The sequence below is a fragment of the Chiloscyllium plagiosum genome, unplaced genomic scaffold (genome assembly GCF_037043375.1).
Source record: "Chiloscyllium plagiosum isolate Xiang-an unplaced genomic scaffold, Cpla_swu_hap1 HiC_scaffold_14, whole genome shotgun sequence".
NCBI lineage: Eukaryota > Metazoa > Chordata > Chondrichthyes > Orectolobiformes > Hemiscylliidae > Chiloscyllium > Chiloscyllium plagiosum.
This window is the reverse complement of record NW_028270152.1, coordinates 68,304,617-68,326,946: the sequence shown is the minus strand read 5'-3', so window position 1 is coordinate 68,326,946 and position 22,330 is coordinate 68,304,617. Positions and strand designations below refer to the sequence as shown.

General features: G+C 42.2%; 1 protein-coding gene across 3 annotated transcripts in view; it reads right to left on the bottom strand.

The window, feature by feature from the left end:
• The window catches only part of LOC122559162 (interleukin-1 receptor-associated kinase-like 2), a 48,862-nt gene extending 35,068 nt beyond the window's left edge, over positions 1 to 13,794 (bottom strand). The window contains exons 1-2 of one of the 3 annotated variants that reach the window (XM_087994507.1): positions 13,395 to 13,794; positions 4,979 to 5,155 (exon numbers count right to left, since the gene is read on the bottom strand). In XM_087994507.1, the coding sequence (XP_087850633.1) occupies positions 4,979 to 5,155; positions 13,395 to 13,494 (277 nt within the window). In that variant the 5' untranslated portion in view covers positions 13,495 to 13,794. The remainder of the gene's footprint in view (positions 1 to 4,978; positions 5,156 to 13,394) is intronic. The other 2 variants (XM_043708533.2, XM_043708532.2) reach the window with 2 other exon arrangements.
• Between the last annotated feature and the right edge of the window lie 8,536 nt (positions 13,795 to 22,330).

Sequence of the window (22,330 nt, the reverse complement as noted above, 5' to 3'; positions counted from 1 at the left end):
ACTGCAACCCTAGGGCATCAATGTGGACTTCAACAGTTTCCTCATTTCCCCTTCCCCCACCTCACCCCAGTTCCAAACTTCCAGCTCAGCATTGTCCCGATGACTTGTCCTACCTGCCTATCTTCTTTTCCACCTATCCACTCCACCCTCCTCCCGACCTATCACCTTCATCCCCACCCCCACTCACCTATTGTACTCTATGCTACTTTCTCCCCACCCCCACCCTCCTCTAGCTTATCTCTCCACGCTTCAGGCTCTCTGCCTTTATTCCTGATGAAGAGCTTTTGCCCGAAACGTCGATTTTACTGTTCCTCGGATGCTGCCTGAACTGCTGTGCTCTTCCAGCACCACTAATCCAGAATACACCCATATCTGACCCTTGGGCTCCAAACTGGCTGCATGGATGCAACAGAACTTGGCATGCCAACAACCAGCTTAGAGAAAGATACTAAGACCCGAAAATGCACATGCTGACGAACAACAACAAAAAAAAGAGGTGTTACTCATTCTGCCTGTGGAATGAAACCTTAGGTTTGAAAATTCTTCAAAAAGTATACGTGTATCAAAGATTTGCTGCAAATCACCTGTTTCTGTGTTGCAAATACTGTATAACAGAGCAACTCCAGCAGCTTCAAAAATGTACACTCGTAAGTTTTGACCCTTTCAGCATAAGGAAATGATCTTTTCTTCATTTAATCTCATTTTATGGATTTGGGTTTTGCTTTGTTGAACTGAATCATACCTACTTCACAATATACAATTCTGTTGCCAGAATTAGGGTTCTACAATCAGTGAAACTAATAAACCAAAAGAAACACCAACAGGCCATTTATCTATCCTATTATTTTATATTTTACATTTCCTCTTTTTTTTTTCCATTAACAGTGTACTGAGCTTGGAGTTTGAACACAACTTCACCAGCAATACCAAAATAGATTAAAAAGAAAAGAAGTACTCATCAAACAGGAAGTGGTCTGTGACCATTCCTCAAACAAAAAGTGATTGAATTTTAACAGCAATATTTAGATAAAAGTATACTTTTTTTGATGAATTTACAAACTTAAGATGTGGGACTGCAGAATTACTATGCAGAATGGAAATTACTGTCCGGTTAGCCTGACCTCAGTCATTGGTAAGAATGTAAGAGTCCATTGTTAAGGATGAGATTGCGGAGTACTTGAAAGTGCACAGTAAAATAGGGCAGATCAGCACAGCTTCATCAAGGGGAGGCCATGGCTGACAAATCTGTTAGAACTTTTTGAGGAGGTAATGAGCCAGTGGACATGATCTATTTGGATTTCTAGAAGGCCTTTGACAAGGTGATGCTGAGGAGGCTGCTAAATAAGACAAGAACCTGACATGTTAGGGACTGGCATGAATAGAGGATTGGCTGTCTGTCAAAAGGCAGAGAGTAGGGATAAAGGAGTCTTTTTCAGGATGGCAGTCTCAGTGGAATTCCATAGAGGTCAGTGTTGAGACCACAACTATTCACATTATAAGTTAAAGATCGAGACAAAGGAACTGAGGGCATTGTTGCTATGTTTACAGATAACACAAAGATGGTTGGAGGGACAGGTTGAGGAAGCAGGGAGGCAGCAGAAGGACTTGGATAGGCTAAGCGAGTGGACAAAGAATTGGCAGATGGAATACAGTGTGGAAAAATGTGAGGTTATACATTTTGGTAGGAAGTAGTATTGCAGACTGTTTTCTAAATGGGGAAAGTTTTTGGAAATCTGAGGCACAAAGGGACATCAGAGTCCCAGTTCAAGGTTCTCCTCAGGTTAACAAGCGGGGTCAGTCAGCAGTTGGGAAGGCAAGTGCAATATTGGCATTCATTTCAAGAAGTTAGAACGCAATGGCCGAGATGTACTGCTGAGGCTATATAAGGCTGTGGTCGGATGGCATTTGGAAGGTTGTTAGCAGTGTTGGGCCCCATATCTAAGGAAAGACGTCCTGGTGCTGGAGGAGTCTTACAAGAACGATCCCAGGGATGATGTCATATGAAGAGATGTCGGGGACTCTCGGTCTGTACTTGATTGAATTTAGAAGGAAGGGTGGATGGGGAGCAGGATCTGACTGAAACTTACAGGACACAGAGGCCTGATTGATTGGACGTGGATAACATGTTTTCACTAGAAGGAGAGATTAGGAGCCAAAGGCCACCGCCTCAAAAGGAAAGGATGGCCTTTAAAACTGAGATGAGGAGGAATTTCTTCAGCCAGAGGGTGGTCAATCTGTGAAACTCATTGCTGCAGAAAGCTGTGGAGGCCAAGACTTTGAGTGTATTTTAGATAGAGCTGGATAGGTTCTTGATTGGAAAGGGGATCAAGATTTAGAGATTTTTGTAATCCTCCTAGGTCAGTGGATTTAAACTTTCCACGTGATCCTCAAAGACTTGACATTATGCTCTTAAATGGCCCACAAATGCAAGATTGGACATTTCTGAGGTATGCCACAGCTCAAGGTGAAGTGTAAAGTGGCCTATTACATTTTCCAAATATATGAGTCCTTAAACCGAGTTCCAGTAATTGTTTATAATCTCTGCCGAGTATTTTGGTTTCCTTAACTAATTCTTAGTTAGGGAGTCAAGGACTAGCAAGGGGGCAGAACTGAAGTAAATCAGTAATGGTAAAAGAAAAAGATGCTGAGGAAATTAACAAGGTTAAAGGCCATCAAATCACCAGAGTCTGATCATTTACATCGCAGAGTACTAAAGGAAGCCACTCTTTGTATGTTGGATATAACTTTAAAAATTCTATAGAGCAGTTTGTACAGATTGGAGGGGGTCAAATGTAATCCCACTATTTAAAAAAAAGAGAGAACACACTTTTACAGTAGCAGGGAAAATGCTAGAGTTTATTTAATAAAGGACAGGATTACAGAAAATTTGGAAAGCCTTCACTGGATTAGACATGGTTTATGAAAAGCAAATCACACAGAACAATTCTACTTGAGTTTCCAAGGATGTAAATAGATAAGAGAGAACTTCCACAGAAGACTGTGGAGGCCAGGTCATTGAGTCTTAATTGTCAAGGGGATCAAGGGTTACGGAAAGAGGGTGGGAGAAAGGGGTTGAGAAACATAAGTCATGACCCGATGGACTGAATGGCCTAATTTCTGCTCCTTTGTCTTATGGTCTTAGAACCTGTGAATATGGAGTATTTGGGTTTTCAGACAGCCTTGGATAAGGTCCTTCATAAGAAGTTAGTCGGCAAAGTTAAAGCATATGGGATAAGAGGTAATATATTGGCATGGACCAAGAATTGATTAACAGATAGAAAATAGAGAATGGCAATAAATATGTCCATTTCTGAGTGGCAGACAGCGACTAATAGAGCAACAGAAAGATCAGTGCTTGGGCCCCAGCCCTTCACAATATTTAAAAATGACCTGGATGATGACAAGATTGGGTGGGATTGAGAGTTGAGAGAAAAAAAGCAAAGAGGCTTCAATGTGATTTAGATAAGTTGAGTAAATGGGCAAACATATAGCAAAGTGGCTAAATTTGAAAATCTAAAAGTTGAGAATTAGGGATGCCTAATTATACAGTTATACAGAGCCTTGGTGATATCACACCTGGAGTCATGTGCGCAGTTTTGGCCTCCACTCTACAAAGGATACACAGAGAAAGTGCAGCAGAGCTTCACTGGGCTGATACCAGGGATGGTAAGACTATCCTATAAAGAAAGATTGGTTCGACTGGGCCTGTGTTCACTAAAGTTTAGAAGGATGAGGGAGGATCGGATTGAAATGTATAACTTCTCAAAGGGTTAGATGGACTAGATTCAGGGACAGCATTTTCCCTGGTTGGGAAGTCTAAAACCAGGGGATTTAGTCTTAGGATACAGGGTAGATCATTTAGGACTCATCTGAGGAAAAATGTATTCACTCAAAGGTTAACGAACTTGTGAAATTCTCTAACTCAGAAAACTAGATTGGTGGTTTGCAATGCCGCATGATACCAACAGCACAGGTTCAACTCCTGCACCAGCTGTTGCTATCATACAGACCCCACCTTCTTAACCTTACCCTTTACAGGGGTCATGGTGACCCTCAGACTAAACTCACCATTAATCGTCTCTCTCTATCAAAAGTGCAACCCTTTGGTCCTCAGAGACTATGGCAACTGTACTTTGCTGTTGTTTTGGCCTAGATGTATGATTCCCACTTCAGAAAGATGTTGGAAATGTAACAGATCCTGGGTTTAAATCCTGGGTGAGCCCTCAAGTTATGTGAATTGTTCCTTTATTCATTGGTTTGGTTTTTTTTAAGGATGCTTGTGGTGCATTGGTAGTGTCCCTATCTCTGAGCCAGGATGCCCAGGTTCAAGTTCCACCTGCTCCAGAGGTGTTTCACTGCAATATTCCTAGCCTCTGACCCGCTCTTGTAGCCAGTGTATCTGTATGGCTAGTCCAGTTCAGTTCCTAGTCATTGATAACCCCCAGAATTTTGATAGTGAGGTATTCAATGACAGTATTGCCATGGGGCAATAATTAGATTGTCTCTAACTGAAGATGGCCATTTCCTAATATTTGTTCTACGAAAAGGCAGACTCCTCCATTGTAAGTATCCAGCATCAATATTAAGCAATGAAAATCTGATATCATACAGGTCACATGTAAAATAATCCTCCCTCAACTCTATTTTATTGACATACCTCAGAGGAACACATGATTATTTTTCACTTTCCACCCACCAGCCATACTTTCAAGTGATATTGCCAATTTACTGCCAAATTAAGATCAATTTTATATAGCGAGTTCTGTCCTACCAGGATTTGGGCTTTATGATGACTCCAAACAATTTCATCTTTGAATTTTAGAGCCAAAATAGACGAGACTTGCCCAGTGGCCTGGGCTGGATTCAAACTGATGACTCATTGAAAATAGTATGTGCTGATAATGAGCATTCTGATCCCTTTTCTAAAGTAAAATTATTAGAACGTCAAAAATTTCTACCTAGAAAGGGATATACTCACGTGATAGAATAATATCTGCTGCACGATACAGCTGCAACTCATTCAGGATGTGTAGAAGCTGTTGAACTGTTGCTTGTCTCATTCCCCATGCCCACATCAACTCTCTGGTCCTGCTGTTATTTCCTCCGAGAGATTCAATCTTCCTTAGTTCAGTCTGGTCAGCTACGATACGAGAGGCTGAAAAGATAGTTTGAATACGTAAAAGTTGCTAATCGGCTTCCTTCCCTCACATTGAGATTATGTAGAGCAAAGTTAGGAGGAGATAAGGAAAACAAACACTCCATTATGCACTGTGGTTATGTCACACTCTGCTTGGTGGAGCTTGTTCAGTGATGCACTGTGCAGTGTTATAAAAATATATCAGAATTAAAGCATGAAAACCATACTTATGTGGGACTGTTCACAATCTCAAAGCATTCTGAAGTGTTTTAAAGCTATTGTAGCCTCTGACTATGTTTCAACCATCTCTTTGAGTCAGTGCATTTCAGTTTAAATGAACTTACCCTCCATCTGCTGATTGTAGGCATCTTTAATTTATGGAAAATCATGCAGAATCTGATATGTATTGCAAATAATTTCATAAGATTGATTCCCCCACACTCATACATGACAAAGCCACCAATCAAATGCATATTGTACCTGCACTCAGATTGCAGTATCTGAAAGATGCTGCATACATGGTCCACACTGACATGACACATTAGCACCAAGATCATTTACAAAATCATGAAACTGTCGTAAGAACTGAGCTTTTAGGCCCCTCAGGCCTGTTCACCATTTAATAAAATAACAGTCAATCTGATTGCAAAGTAGCCATAACTCTATAATCTTGCCTCCCCCACCCCAGGCCCAACATCCACTCTACTCTGTCATTAATTCTGAGAGAATAAATTCCTCCACATTTACATCTTAAATGGAAGACCCCCCTCATTTTGCTCAGAGAGTCACAGTTTCAAAACTATGTTGTGTCAAGAAAGATTGTCTCAGCACCCACCCTGTTAAGCCCCCACAAGATCACCTAAGTTTCAATATGATCATCTCTCATTCTTTAAAATTCCAATGGAGTAATAGGCCCAATCTGCTCAAACTTTCTTCCATACAACAACCCATTGCTCCCAGGAATCTACCTAGCTAGCTTTATCTGAGCCACCTTTATTGCAAATAAAACCCTCCTGAAGTGAAAATGTCACATTTTACATGGCCCTTTAAGTGTGGTCATGTAGCAAGACTTCATTAATTTGCCTTCTGAATTACTTGCTGTACCTGCATGCTAAATTTATGGGGAGAAAGTGAGGACTGCAGATGCTGGAGATCAGAGCTGAAAATGTGTTGCTGGAAAAGCGCAGCAGGTCAGGCAGCATCAAAGGAGCAGGAGAATCGACGTTTCGGGCATAAGCCCTTCTTCATGAATCAGGATTCTGGATGCTGCCTGACCTGCTGCGCTTTACCAGCACCACATTTTTCTGCTAAATTTATGGGTCATGCACACCTGAATCCCTTTGTACTGTGGTAATAGCCATTCTCTTCCTTTAAATAATAATGTGCTAATCTACTCTTGGCCAAAATCACATTTTCTGATATTATATTCTGTCAATATTTTGCCAACTAACTTAACATCTCTTCGCAGATTCTTCACAACTGGACTACTTACCTATCTTTGTATCATCAGCAAATTTGCCTGCAATGCACCATGGAAAAGGGGATTAGAACAGTTCAGTGGTTGTTTTCGACTGGCACAGACTCAATGGGCTAAAGGGCCTTTTTTTCCTGCTCGATACATCTGTGGCTGTATGACACTCAATCCCTCCATCAAAGACATTAATACAGATCATAAATATAGAGGCTCCTGCCCCAAATCCACTCATACAATGACTTATTTATCCTGACTGTTTCCTGTTTGGTAGCCAGTCCTCTATCCATGCTAATGTGTTATTCAACACCAGAAGCTCTTTTCTTGTGTAGTCACCTTTTCTGCCACCCAATTGAATATTTTGTAGAAAACCAAATGCACTATGCATGATACCCGACCAAAAACCTGCTTGGTGACCAATAACTTGTATAGACACAGTTCTGAGTGTTCCACCAGACTTTTGATTGGGATTTTTTTTAAATCCTATTTTTGTGACACTTTTGTACAATTGCATGTTAATACTTGAGTAGCTTGATGGTGATATGTGATGCAGAAATGATGCCAAACAGCATGGGTTCAATCCTGCACTGGCTGAGGTTACTATGATTCTCCTTAATCTCTCCCCTTGCCTAAGACATGGTGACCCTCAGGTTAAACCATCACCTGTTGTCTGTATGTCTCTCTCACTCTCACTCTCTAATGAGAGAGTAGCCCTATGACTCAGTAGGACAATGGTGACTTTATTATAGCAATTGGAAACAACACTCTACATAATGAAACCAATCAGAAAATATTCAAGTAAACAAACCCAGTTCACTGAGGTTGGGCTATCTCACTCAATCTCTATGGAGAAGTGCTTCTGCTGATAGTATAACCTCATACTGATTAATTTCCAAAATGCTATCATATCTGATAATGACATTGATATTGGATTGAAGACATTATTAACCCACAATATCTTCCTTCTATCTGGATATTTGTGGCTTGAAAACATCCTCTGTTGTTATTCAAGAAAAAGTTCAATATTTCGTCATCGACAGCTCAGTTAGTAGCATGTTTGACTGAGTCAGAAGGTTGTTGGCTCGAGTCTCAATCCAGAGTCTGAATGCAAAGATCAAGCGAATATGCCAGTGCTGTACCAAGGGAGCCATCACTCTATTAGAGATATCACCATTTCAGTTGAAACAGTGCCGCTCCCTTTGGTTGAACTTAAACATATATCCGTGCATTACACACTTCTCAATTCTCATGATTAAAAAAAAGAATATTCAGTCATCATCACATTGCTGCATGTTGGAGTTGCTGTGTTTCCTGCAACACAACTGTGCCCACTCTTCAAGAGTGCTTTATTGACTGTCAGTAAATGAGTCATTCAGTGGACTTGAAAGGATGCCACATAAAGAAAAGTACCTGCATTTAAGACAGCAGTGAATAATCATCACATGATTTTAATGAAGGATCCCTACGCTTTTATAAATATGAGTGAAAGGCAATAGGATTCACCCACGAACATTCTGGTTCATTAGCAATGAAACGGTCAGGAATAAAATACTGGAGTCACCATTTCAGATAGGTAGGTCTTTTTGTTTCCAGTTCCTTTTCAAATAGAGCACTGTCCTGAAAAGATGATTGTCAAGCTTTTTCAGCGAGGTGGTGAAAATAAATGACCATTGATGTTACATCCTCAGACATGAAAGCTAAACCAATTTCTGATTTTAAAAAAGGTTTCCTGCATCAGATGATTTTTTAATTAGGGGCCACCTTACATTCATAGCCTTTAGAGGGACTTTCCTCACAAATGGAAACAACCTCTTAACATTTATCTCAAAATACTTCATGATTTTATATGTGCCTGTTAAGCTTCCTTTCACTTCTCTGGAATAAGTTTCTGCCTGTTCATTCTTTACAACAATTATAATCTCATGTTATCCTTGCAAATCTTGTTTAGAATCTACCAAGTGTCTTCATATCCTTTTTTTAATCCAGAAGTTGTATTAGTGCAAAGTGATCCAGGAATATTTGATTCTAGTCATCAAGAGGACATTGGTTAGGCCACTTTGGGAGCACTGCTTTCGGTTCTATTCTCCCTGCTATAGGCAAGATGTTGTGAAACTTCAAAGGGTGCAGAAAATATTTACAAGGATGTTACTGGGGTTGGACAATTTAAGCTACAGGAAGAGGCTAAATAGGCTGGGGCTATTTTTCCTGGGGCGAAGGCTGACCTTATAGAGATTTATAAAATTATAAGGGGCATGGATAGGGTGAATAGCCAAGGTCTTTTGTCCCAGGTAGGGGAATCCAAAACTAGTGGGTATAGGTTTAAGGCGAGAGGGGAAGATTTAAAAGGGACCGGAGGGGTAACTTTTTCAAGCAGTGGGTGGAGTGTGTATGGAATGAGCTGCCAGAGGAAGTGGTGGTACAATTGCAACATTTAAAAGGCATCAGGAAGGGTTTAAGAGGGATATAGGCCAAATTCTAACAAATGGGACTAGGTTAACTTACGATAAGTTGGACGAAAAGGTCTGTTTCCATGCTGTACACCTCTATGACTCTGACTCTAAGAGGGCAAACACTTCAGCTTGGTGCTTCACCATTCTAGCTAAGTATGCCACAAATTGCATGAACAGAAGAGATAATTCCCAGTATTGAACTCACATTCTCCACTACCCATGTTCACTAAAAGGCATAGCCCCTTTGTAGGAGTATGGATAGTGAATGCCCATATATTTAAACATGAAAATATCTATACGCCGGCATTTCCTGGGTGATGATATCAGATAGTTACCCGGTCTGATTATTCAACACACCCCCAGGCTAAATATTTTCAAGCAAGAGATGGAAATTGTGAACAGAACACAGATTTGAGCACAAAAGGCAAACATTGTTTAGTGAAAATGTTCGACGTCTTTATTTCCGAATACAGAAGGCACATCTGTGATTTCTACACTAGAAAAATATTTGACCATCCTGTTACTTTCAAAAGAGCTCGTCAGGGTCCCAGCTTAATGATGGCGAGAGAGTACTTCAAAAATGAGTCAAAGGTATCGATGATGGCTAATCAGAAAAAGAGTCCATTGATACCAGCTATATGATAATTAGATTTTTCTGAGTGGGCATTTGAGTGGAAAATTACATTGATCTGGACTATCCTGCACAACAGACTTTTAATTTAAAAGGAAGCTATTTCACTCTGTTGCAATTTTTGCTAAGACTCAAAGTGAGCAGCGAGACAAATCAAGGAACGAGAGAAAAAGACAAGTCATGGAGGTGCCAATACAACTCTCAATACTCAAGATTATAACCCTGCAGGAAGATGATAAAAATCTCGATAGGTCTGGTGTCTACATTGACCACTGTCAAAAATAAAAACAGAACCCATGAAAGGAAGAGAACAAGAGGACAGAGATACAAGGTCATTTTCAAAAGCAGTAAATGTGACGCTAGGAAATCTTTTCCCAAGGCAGTAGATACCCCTACTTCTGAGCACAAATCCTCTCACAATGAAGGTGATACACCATTACGTTCCTAATTGCTTACTGCATCTGCCTATGTACTTTCACTGCCTAGTATATAGGGACATCAAGATCCCTTTGTACAGCCACACTACCCAAAATCACAATTTAAAATAATATTCTTTCTTTGTGTTTATCACACTGAAGGGTATCACTTCACATTTGGCAGATGAAATACAGCATGGCTATGTCTTTGTGCACTCATTCAATTTGAAGCCTCCTCACATAGCTGCCCAGTTTTGTATCAGCAGCAGTCATGGAAGTATTGCTTTTGCATCCCTCATTCATGTCATTTATCTACATTGTGAATAACTGGGGCCCAAACACTGATCCTTGCAGTACCCCACTAGTCTCTGCCACTCAAAAAGATCCATTTATTCCTACTGTTTTCTGTCAGTCAACCAATCCAGTCAGCCAATATATTACTCCTTATCCCAAGTGCTTTAACTTTGCCCACCTGCCTTTTTTTTTGAGGGATCTTATCAGAAGCCTTTTGAAAATCTAAAAACACTACAATCACTGGCTCTACAATGTTTATTCTACTAGTTACATTCTCAAAAATCTCTAGTTGATTTGTGAAGCACGGTTGGCCAAATGGTCTCCCTCTGCACATAATACTTGTGGTTTTGTGATGTACAGAATAGCCTTACACATGAATGTCGAACCAACAAATTACATCTGTATAGTACTTTGATTGGTAACAGAATCAAGGGTTACGAGGAGAAGGCAGGATTGAGAAACATATCAGACACAGTGGCTCAGTGGTTAGCACTGCTGCCTCTCAGTGCCAGGGTCCTGAGTTTGATTCCACCCTCTGGTAACTGTCTGTGTGGAGTTTGCACATTCTCCCCGTGACCGTGTGGGATTTCCTCCGGCTGCTCTGGTTTCCTCCCAATCACAATGACAAGCAGGTTAGGTGGATTGCCCTTGCTAAATTGCCCTGTAGTGTCCAGGAAGGTGCAAGCTAGGTGGATTAGCTATGGGAAATGGTTACAGAGGTGGATCTGGGTGGATTGCTCTTTGGAGACTTGGTGTAGACTTGATGGGGTAAATGACCTGTTTCCACTCTGTAGGGATTCTTTGGCCAAATGGCAGAGCAGACTCAATGGGCCAAATGGCCTAATTCTGCTCCTATATCCTATGGTCACTTTTAACATAATGAAACAAATCAAGGGGTATCATGATATAGAGACTGGCACTGAACCCTATGCACAGACCCTGCCAAAATGGTCACATTTGATATTTGCCTAGCTGCAGCCTAAAGCATTAATGCTCCTGAAACTGTTGCAATAGAAAAACAACATGCTCTTAAAACATAACTCCCCCAGAAGGTAAATTGTCTTGAAGGTAGTCTCATATCCCAGTGCTTCTTGCCCAGTGTAGGGTCATAGATAAAATGACCACAGATTCAGATTTTAAGAAGCATATTAAAAGAGAGAAACATCGAGAAGAAATTCTCCATCTTACTGCTCAGGCAACAGAAGGCATGGCAGTGGCGAGGTGAAGGAAATCAAGGAAATGCACAGGCCGGAACTGGAAGAATGCAGAGTTGTAAAAAGATTCAAGAGCTGGACAAGGTTGTAGATTCAAGTAGAAGGGTCACTATTACCTGGTTATATGGTAAGTGGAGATTGGCAATGGACCGAGAGAGGTAGGAACAGAAGGCGAGTATTTTGCTCCACCATTCAATAGACAATACACAATAGGTGCAGGAGTAGGCCATTCTGCCCTTCGAGCCTGCACCACCATTCAATATGATCATGGCTGATCATCCTCAATCAGTATCCTGTTCCTGCCTTATCTCCATAACCCTTGATTCCACTATCCTTGAGAGCTCTATCCAACTCTTTCTTAAATGAATCCAGAGACTGGGCCTCCACTGCCCTCTGGGGCAGAGCATTTCACACAGCCACCACTCTCTGGGTGAAGAAGTTTCTCCTCATCTCTGTCCTAAATGGCCTATTCTTTATTTTTAAGCTGCGTCCTCTGGTTCGGGACTCACCCATCAGCGGAAACAATGAGTTCATGAAATTAGATTAGATTCCCTACAGTGTGGAAACAGGCCCTCCGGCCCAACAAGTCCACACCGACCCTCCGAAGAGTAACCCACCCAGATCTATTTCCCTCTGACTAATGCACCTAATGTTCTGACAATCCTCAACCCCCATCTTCCTACCTTTCCCCCATAACTCATTCTGAACTTAACTAACAATATCACTTAGGGAGCTCTTGTGATACAATGGTAGTGTCCCCAACTGAGAGGTTTGGTTTCAATCGCACCTGAAATAGAGCAATCTGAACAAGGAGATTAGAACTTTTTTTAAACTGACAATACCATCTGCAATGTCTTTCCTTTTTTAAAAAAAAAAGCCATAACCCATCATTGGCAGCTAGGAGTCGGTTGCCGAGATGCCAGGTTCTAGCATTGCACACATCCCTCCCCCTCAATGAAACAAGTACACTGCCGCCCCCCTTTTACACCTTTAACCAAGCTTCTGACACAAAACACCGCTCGGGATATTTGTTTTTGCTGTTTGTTTGCCTTGTCAACAACACTCCCGTGAAACCCCGAGGCCATGGTATACTCGCGGTGGGCGCTACACCAATGCAGGTGGTTGTTGCTGCTGCTGCGGTCGGGTGGGGTGCAATGAATGCCCACTGCAGCGAGTATGGGAGGAGGGAGTGAGAGCTACAGTGCATCCCCTTGGCGGTAGTGTGGGGAGTGGAAACATTACACAGTACTGGACCAGACCTGTGATGGACTAAAGAAAAATGACAAGATGCCAATATCCCCCGGAACAATGAGAGCGTGAAAGGAGGGGGCAGGCGCCACCTTCTTGCCTAATCGCTTTCAGTTTGCCTCTGGCGACACGCCTACAATTCACAAAAAGGCAACATCTGCAAATCCCACAAAACAGATCACTTTGAGACTGATTTGAGTGAACATTCCGAGTCCAGCGTGACTCTGCTTTAACCTCTTGTTGAACCCATCCGTTTCTGGAGGGGTGGGGGATACAATGACAGTTATTAAACACGTTAAATGACCAAGCCCAGCCCGAAGCTAAATCCCTCCACAATCACCTGATGAAGGAGCGTCGCTCCGAAAGCTAGTGTGCTTCCAATTAAACCTGTTGGGCTATGACCTGGTGTTGTGTGACTTTTAACTCTGCCCACCCCCTGACCACAGACAGGGTCGTTGTTTCTTTTTCGTTCCCCGCTCAGAAAGAAAGTGCAGGCGGTAACACTGCGCCGTGAAACTTGACCCAGAACTCACCAAAACGATGCCACATCCCCGGCGCTAGAGTGTCCATTACCAAATAAAACTCTTCCATCGTCTGGGCATGGATGTCTAACACGAAGTACGGCGGACTCATTGTTAGGTGTGAAATAGCCGGTCGGCTCTCTGTCCTCTCTCTCCTCTCTCTCCTGAGGCTGACAGCTATGTTAGACACAGCGGAAAACTTTCGATCTTTTTTTTTCCCTCCTCCCCGCTTTGCGTCACACGGAGGAAATGGGGAAGTTGAGAATTGAGCTCACGAACTGGGCTCGGGAGGATTCCGAAGCGCCTGGTTACTGACTCTCTCCTAACACCTTCATTTCCATCCTCCGAGGCGAGGGTACCACCGTCTCTGGAACATGACATCACTAGGTTGTTTGGTTTCCAACACCACTCTAATCTGGTTCCCAGCATCTGCAGTCATTGTTTTTTACCTGGTATTCACACGGTGGCTTAAACAAAATGACTACACACATAAGGCGGAGTGACTTACTCGTCATGGGTTTCATGAGGGACAAGGCTATGACATCCCTGGTAGGTTTAAGGGACCTACTGACCCACAAATGGGTGTTTTTTTTCTTCTTTCCCCCCCGAGATAAAGGTAGCTTTCAATCGTTTGTAGGAACAAATAGAGTCATAGAGATGTACAGCAGGGAAACAGACCCTTCGGTCCAACCCGTCCATGCAGACCAGATATCCCAACCCAATCTAGTCCCACCTGCCAGCGCCCAGCCCATATCCCTCCAAACCCTTCCTATTCAGATGCTGGAGATGATAGCAGGTCAGAAAGCATCCACGGAAAGACAGCAAGCTAACATTTCAAGTCAAGATGACACTTTTCATTTGACTACGTTCCATCAAATTCTGGAGAAGAGTCACTGAACTGGAAGCACTAACTTGGCTTTTTTTCCCCTCTCTCACACTCAATACAGATGCTGCCAGACCTGCTGAGTTTCTCCAGCAATTTCTGTTTCATCGTCGACACATTAATTCCAGTCTCCATTAGAGACAGTGCCCCTGGTTGAAGTAGTTGTTATATGCAGGTGCTGGCAGGTGGGACTAGATTGGGTTGGGATATCTGGTCGGCATGGACAGGTTGGACCAAAAGGTCTGTATCCATGCTGTACATCTCTATGACTCTAAGAGAGTGTAGGCAATGTTCTCTCAACCAATCCAAACCACTTCAATTCATCCCTAGATTAAAACAAGAGGGAGCAGTTTTGAATGACATCCAGCTTAAATTTGTCCCTCCACAGGGAGCGAAGGAGTTCTACATTGTTTGGGAAAACTATTCTATTCACTTTGTTGATTACAGCATTTCAGAAATATGCCCTTGACAGGCCAGTCCTGGGCTGTTGCCAACCAAGTGGGATTTTTGAAAAAAAAAATCACTGATAATCTGAACAATCACCATATGTCTCAACCCAGGTCTCCTGGTTCAGGGATAGCAACACTACCACTGTGGCATAAGATTGCTGTGGCCAAGATGGAGTCTGTAAGCAAAAACATACAGCTATACAAGGTTATCTGATCATTCAGCTCTGGCTGTTGTGGCAACGTAGAGCAAATAGGGACTGTTAACTGCAGAAGTTGAAGGTGTTGTTTTCAGACCTGCTCCAAAGCCATTTTGTTTCTAGACTATATCCCTCTGCCTGGCAATAATCTGAGATTAAACCAAGTTAAAAATCACACAACACCAAGTTATAGTCCAACAGGTTTAATTGGAAGCACACTAGCTTTCGGAGCGTCACTCCTTCATCAGGTAATTGTCAATCACCTGATGAAGGAGCAGCACTCCGAAAGCTAGTGTGTTTCCAATTAAACCTGTTGGATTATAACCTGGTGTTGTGTGATTTTTAACTTTGTACACCCCAGTCCAACACCGGCATCTCCAAATCAAGATTAAACCAGACGGCAACTTTGGTGTCACCTTGATCCTGAGCTCACAACTTCACTGAGATACCAATTTCTACCTCTATAACATTACCTGACTTTATTCATAGTTCAATGCATCTGCTCAAAGCCTTTGTTACCTCTAGCCTCAACTATTGTGGTATAAATGGTCACTTAGTAATACAGGACTGCCAATTTAAGGGGGGGGGGGGGGAAGAACCAAAATTTATACTGTGTGAGAAGAGAGTGCTGATTGATAGTCACACAGATTCTACTTGGTAGATTCTACATTGCCACACACAGTGCATCAGCTAATGATGATTGACAGTTAACTACCAGACTTTGTTCAAATTTTAAATGAGGCAGGTTAACTCTGATTGTTTAAATAATTGCCCTGAGAAGTGAACCAGCAAATGGCTGTCACCTGTTCAGTTCACAAGTGCTGTCAGTTTTGATCCTTAAGAATGCCAGTGTACTTTAGATTATCCTAAAATTGCAATGTCCTTGAGCAATAGATGGAAGCTAGCTATTTTACACTGCTAATATGCAGTAACAACATGAGTACTATTTGCCACTAATAGAATGCTGCCACCAAGCCAAAAATTGTTTTGTTTATAACACATTGTGATATGCGAATTTCAGTGCTGGCATGTTGCCAAGTATGCAGGCTTTACAATAGAAGGACTGGTAGATTATGTCAGATGGTATATCCAATTATGGCATCAGGGACATGGACAATGTGGATAGAGAGCATCTGTTCCTCCAAGTTGAAGAGTCAATAATGAGGCATGATTTTAAAGTGAAAGTCAGGATGTTTAGAGGGAATTTGAGGAAATTATTTTTCACCCAGAAGATGGTGGGAATCTGGAATGTACTGTCTGAGAGGGTGGTTGAGGTGAAAAACCTCACGACCTTTTACAAGTGCTTGGCTGAGAACTTTGAAATGTCATAACATCCAACGCTATGGGCCAAACATTAGTAGATGGGCCTAGTGTTAGAATTATAGACATAGAGTCATACAGCACGGAAACAGACCCTTCAGTCCAACCAGATCATGCCGAAGATAATCCCAAACTAAACTAGTCCCATTTGCCTCCTCCTGACCCATATTCCTCCAAATGTTTCCTGTTCATGTACGTATCCAAATGTCTTTTAAACATTGTAATTGTGCCCACATCCACCACTTGGCAGGAAGTTCATTTTTCATACAAAACACCCCATCTGTCAAATAAAATTGCCCTTCATATCTTTTTTAAATTTATCTTCTCTCACCATAAAAATGTGCCCCCCACTCTTGAATCTCCCATCCTAGAGAAAAGGTAACTACCCTACCCTAAATATATCCCTCATGGTGTTATAAACTTTTATAAGGTCAGCTCTCAACTGCCTACGCTCCAGTGAAAAAGATCCCAGCCTTTCTTTATAACCCAAACTTTAGAAGAGATCCTGCTAAATCTCTTCAGAATCCTCTCCAGCTTAATAATATCCCTCCTATGCCTGAGTGACCAGAAGTGGACACAATACTCCAGAGGAGGCCTCACCAATGTCCTGTACAACCCTCAACATTCCTTCCCAACTCCTGCACTTAAAAAAATGAGCAATGAAGGCAAGTGTGCTAAACACCTTTTTAACCATTTAGATTTAGAGTAATTTTGTTGGTTCAGACTTCCTGGGCTGAAGGGCCTCATCTGTTATGTGTTGCATGATTCTAAACTGTCAATTATCATTAATTTCCATTGCACAGCCTCTACCAATCACAGACAACCCAGTCTACTGTATCAGCACTCTCTTCTCATTCACTATAAATGTTAATTTACTCCCTTAAATTTGTACTCTTGCAAATTGTCCTGTGCTCCTCTACTTTGGGTCTTTGGTGCACCCTCATTTTTAATTCCAAAAATATTGCTTTCTCTGCCTACAATTGTCTCAGCACTAAGCTCTGGAATATCCTCTCAAAAGCTCTTTGCTTCTTGACCTCATTTTCCTTTATGTTGAGACCTTCATTATTTACGATTTTTGAGAAGATTTGTAGCTCAGGTTGAGGTTCAGGTTGTAAGTTTGCTTGTTTAGTTGGTAGGTTTGTTCTCAGACATTTCATCACCATGATGCTAGGTAACACCATCAGGGAGCCTCTGGTGAAGTGTTGGAGTTCAGTCCCGCTTTCTATTGATGTGTCTTGGTCTGTTACGGTAGGTGATATCACTTCTGGTTCTTTTTCTCCGAGGTTGGTAAATGGGGTCCAAATTGATGTGTTTATTGATGGAGTTCTGGTTTGAATGCCACGTCTTTAGGAATTCCCATATGAGTCTCTGTTTAGCCATGCCCTAGGATGGATGTGTTGTCCCAGTCGAAGTGGTGCCCTTTTTCATCTATATGTAGAGATACTCATGATAGTGGGTCATGTCTTTTGGTGGCCAGTTGGTGTTCATGTACCCTGGTGGCTAGTTTTCTGCCTGTCTGTCCGATGTAGTATTTGTTACAATCCTTGCATGGTATTTTGTAAATGGCGTTTGTTTTGCTGGTTGTTGGTATAGGGTCCTTTAGGTTCGTCAGTAGCTGTTTCAGTGTGTTGGTAGGTTTGTGGGCTGCAGTGCCAAGGGATTGGAGTAGTCTGGTAGTCATCTCTAAGATGTCTTTGATATATGGTAGTGTGGCTAGAGTTTCTGGACGCGTTGTGTCTGCTTGTTTGGGTTTGTTGGTTAAGAATCAGCGGGCTGTGTTTATTGGGTACCTGTTCTTCCTGAATATGGCGTATAGGTATTTTTCTTCTGCTCATAGTTCCTGGGTGCTGCAGTGTGTTTTGGCCCATTTAAATAATATCCTAATGCAGCTCCGTTTGTGGGTGTTAGGATGATTGCTTCTGTAGTGAAGTATCTGGTCTGTGTGTGTTGATATTTTGTAGGCGCTGGTCTGCAGTTCTCCATTAACTATTTGTTCCACTGTGACATCAAGGCAGGAGAATCTGTTGTTGTTCTCCTCTGCTTTTGTGAAATTTATGCCAGTAAGGATGTTGTTGCTAATGTTGTAGGTTTCCTCTAATTTGGTCTGTTTTGTGATGACAAAAATGTCATTCACGTAGTGGACCTGAAGTTTGCTTTGTTCCATTCTCTGCATTACTGCTTCTGCTAAGAAGCCTGATATTGGTGATCCCATAGGTGTTCCGTTGATTTGTTTGTAGGTCTTGTCATTGAAGGTGAAGTGGGTAGTGAGGCACAGATCTACTAGCGTGATGATGTTGTCCTTGCTGATGGAGTTGGTGCTTTCTAGTATTTATGTCCTTGGTTCATCTAGTAGCGTGGTCAGTATTTCTTTAGCCAGGCTGACGATAATTGATGTGAATAGGGCTGTTACGTTAAGGAGGCCATTATTTTTTCCTCTTCTATCTTGGTGTCTTTGATGATGTTCAGGAATTCTTGGGTGGAGTGGATGAAGTGGCATGAGTCTTCTACTAGGTATTTCAGTTTTCAGTAGAGTTCCTTTGCTACACTGTGTATCGGTGTGCCAGGGAGTGAGACTATGGGTCTGAGGGACTCCTGGTTTGTGTAATTTAGGTGATCCATAGAAGTGGGGTGTGTTGGATCCAACAGGTTTCATTTTTTGAGATCTGTTTTGTTAATTTGGCCTGAACCATGAAGCTTCTTCAAGAGGCTGTGATACGGTTTTCCAGCTGTGGAGTCAGGTGTATCGCCTCCTGTTGGAAAGTGTCTATATCTGCGAGCAGTGGCTATATTTAATAGCACATCATTGGCTGGAAATCTGCTCCTGGATAGGAAGAGCATAACATCAATACAAGTCTTTTTCTATTGAGCAACTTTATGCTGTTTTCTTGTAGTGTTTTAAAATCACACAACACCAGGTTATAGTCCAACAGGTTTATTTGGAAGCATAGCTTTTGGAGCGCTGCTCCTTCATCAGGTAATTCTGAAGCAGGACCATGAGACACAGAATTTAGAACATAGAACATTACAACGTGGATAGGTCCTTCGACCCTCGATATTGTGCTGACCCATGGAACCAATCTGAAGCCCATTTATCCTACACCATTCCATTTTCATTCATATGTTTATTCAATGACCATTTAAATGCCCTTAAAGTTGTCAAGTCTACTCCAGTTGCAAGCAATGTGTTCCATGCCCCACCACTCTGAGTAATTTATTGCAAAAGATTACATTGTCATGCAACTGAAATGACATAGTGAATAAACCTAGATTGCTGTTAAGTCTTTCATCTTTTAGAATAAGTTGCAGGTTTCAGTTCTTTAATATGTAAATCCCAGAATTTCTTTTAAGTCACACTCTCAAGATAACTTAAGGTTTTATAGAAAAAGTGACATCTCAGCTCAGACAATGCATTAAAGGTGTGAGGTTAGAGTCAGTGTATATCTCCATCTTGAATCAGACTGGTTCTATTTCCAAAGTGCAATTTACAAAATATTACATGCATTGACTGCCTGCAGATTGTGCATTATTTGAGCAAAATAGAATATATCTTCAAATATAATTCTGCAAATACAAATCCACTCCATAGACTTATATGTGTGTGCATGTGCAGGAGAGAGAGAGAGTCGGTGTGAGTGCACATGAAAGGGTGTGTGTTTGCATATGTATGTAAGTGTGATGGGGTATAAGCCTGTGAGATGGCGCGTGATGGGTATGAGTGTGGGGTGTGTATGTATGAAAGAGACCGTGTGTGTGTGAGAGAGGGCCTGCATGAAAGTGTGAGTGTATGTGTGAGAAAGTGTGTATAGTGTAGTAGGGTCACTTGTAGTGTTACATGAACCCAAGGTCCCGGTTAAGGCCATCCTCATAGGTACTGAACTTGGTTATCAGCCTCTGCTTGGCTACTTTGCATTAGATTTCTTACAGTGTGGAAATGGCCCAACAAGTCCACACCGACCGGCTGAAGCGCACCCACCCAGACCCATTCCCCTATGTTTACCCCTGCACTTAACACTACAGGCAATTTAGCATTGCCAATTCACCTAACCTGCACATTTTTGGATTGTGGGAGGAAACCGGAGCACCCGGAGGAAAACCACGCACTACTCTAATCCAGAATCTGGTATCCAGCATCTGCAGTCATTGTTTTTACCCAGTTTGCTCACTCCACACAGTCAATCGCCTGAGGCGGGAATTGAACTCGGGTCTCTGGCGCTGTGAGGCAGCAGTGCTAACCACTGTGCTACCATTGTTGTCTATCCCAAAGTCTGCCTTGGAGGATGGCCACCTGAAGATCCGAGGCTGAGTGTCCCTGACCACTGAAGTGTTACCCAACTGGGAGGGGAACAACCCCTGTCTGGTGATTGGTGCACAGTGTCCATTCATTGTTGTCATCGCATCTCTTGCATTGTGTGGATTAAGCCACTAGATGTCACTACTGTTTTGAAACAGCAGCCATCCTTTTCTCTCACTGATGTCCACAGTCTCCTGATAGTAGTGGCCATTAATTGTCCTACCATTGCCAGACCATTCAAGTAGAAAGGGAGAAGAATTCCTGCTTGAGATGCTGCCTGAACTGCTGTGCTTTCCCAGCACCACTCTAATCCAGAATATGGTTTCCAGCATCTGCAATCATTGTTTTTACCCAGTATGCTCACCACCCAACATGGAAGAAGGAGGCATTATTGGATCCAGTTCTGGGATTGAGGTGGGGCATGGGTCAAGGAGGCATAGGACCATCACTATAGCTACGGACAAAGTCAAGTAACTATGAACAATAAAAATGCTTAATTGAAGGAGGACATTTAAATGGGTTGAGAATAAACCTGTCTGGGCAAGTTGGAAGATTGGAAGGGAAACATATAATGGAACAAAGGGCTTCGTTTGGCTTGGGACAACTGAGATGTATGCCCACAACCAGGTAAGGATATTCGATAAAAGACAGAGCTCCCTGGATGTGGGAGAGATAGAAAATAAGATGATTCAGTATGGTAACACAACCACACTGTTCAGAGTGGACGTGCAAAAAACAGGAAGGCAAAGACAATGTGAAATAAAATGCTGGCAACTAACAGGAAGGGAAATCCATATCTCTCCTCTCTATAAATAAATGAGTAATAAAGGGAATGGGTCAACTAAGGGCCAAACAAGAGGATTGACACTTGGCAGCATGTCTGAGGTATCTTGTGTCTGCCTGTATCAAGGGAAACGTTATGGTGAAAGGGAGTTAAATAAGGTAACTTGCTGAGTTTCTCCATCACTTTTTGCTTTTATTTAATATAGGAGAGATTGGTTGGCCTGTAAGTGGTAGAAAACTGGTTGTATTTCCAGTCTATAAGTCAGCAGGACCGAATGGATTGCATCCAGCGATGCTGAAGGATGTAGGGAGGGAAATACTAGAGGTGCTGGTACTGGCCTTGTACTTCCATTCCTTTCTGGATACGTGAGTGGTGCCAGAGGACTAGAGAATCATACATGTTACACCCTGGTTCAAACAAGGTCTATGAATCCTCTTAGCAACTACAGGTCAGTCACTTGAGAAACATAGAATGTAAGGACAGGAGTAGGCCCTTTGGCTCTTTAAATCTGCTCTGCCATTTTTATAATTATGGCTGATCATCCAATTAAGTATCCTGTTTCCATGTATTTCCTTTGATCCCCTTAGCCCTAAAATCTCCCTCTTGAAAACATCAATGTTTTGGGCCTCAACCACTTTCTGTGGCAAACAATTCCACATGCTCACCATTTTCCAGGTGAAGAAATTTCTCCTCTTCTCCATCCTAAATGGCCTACTTCATATCTTTAAACTGTGACTCCCGGATCTGGACTTCCCGGTCATTGGAACAACCTTCCTGCATTTCCCCTATCTAGTCCTGTTTGAATTTTACAGGATTACCCATCCCTCTTTCTTCGAAACACCAGTGAATATAGTCCTAACTGATCTTTATAAGTCAGGCCTGTTGTCCCAGGAATCAGTTTGGTAAATCTTTGTTGCACTCTCTCCATAGCCATTACACCCTTCGTCAGATAAGGAGACCAAAACTGCACACAGTACTCCAGTCATGGTCTCACCAAGGTCCTGTCACCTTCATACCAGGAGAC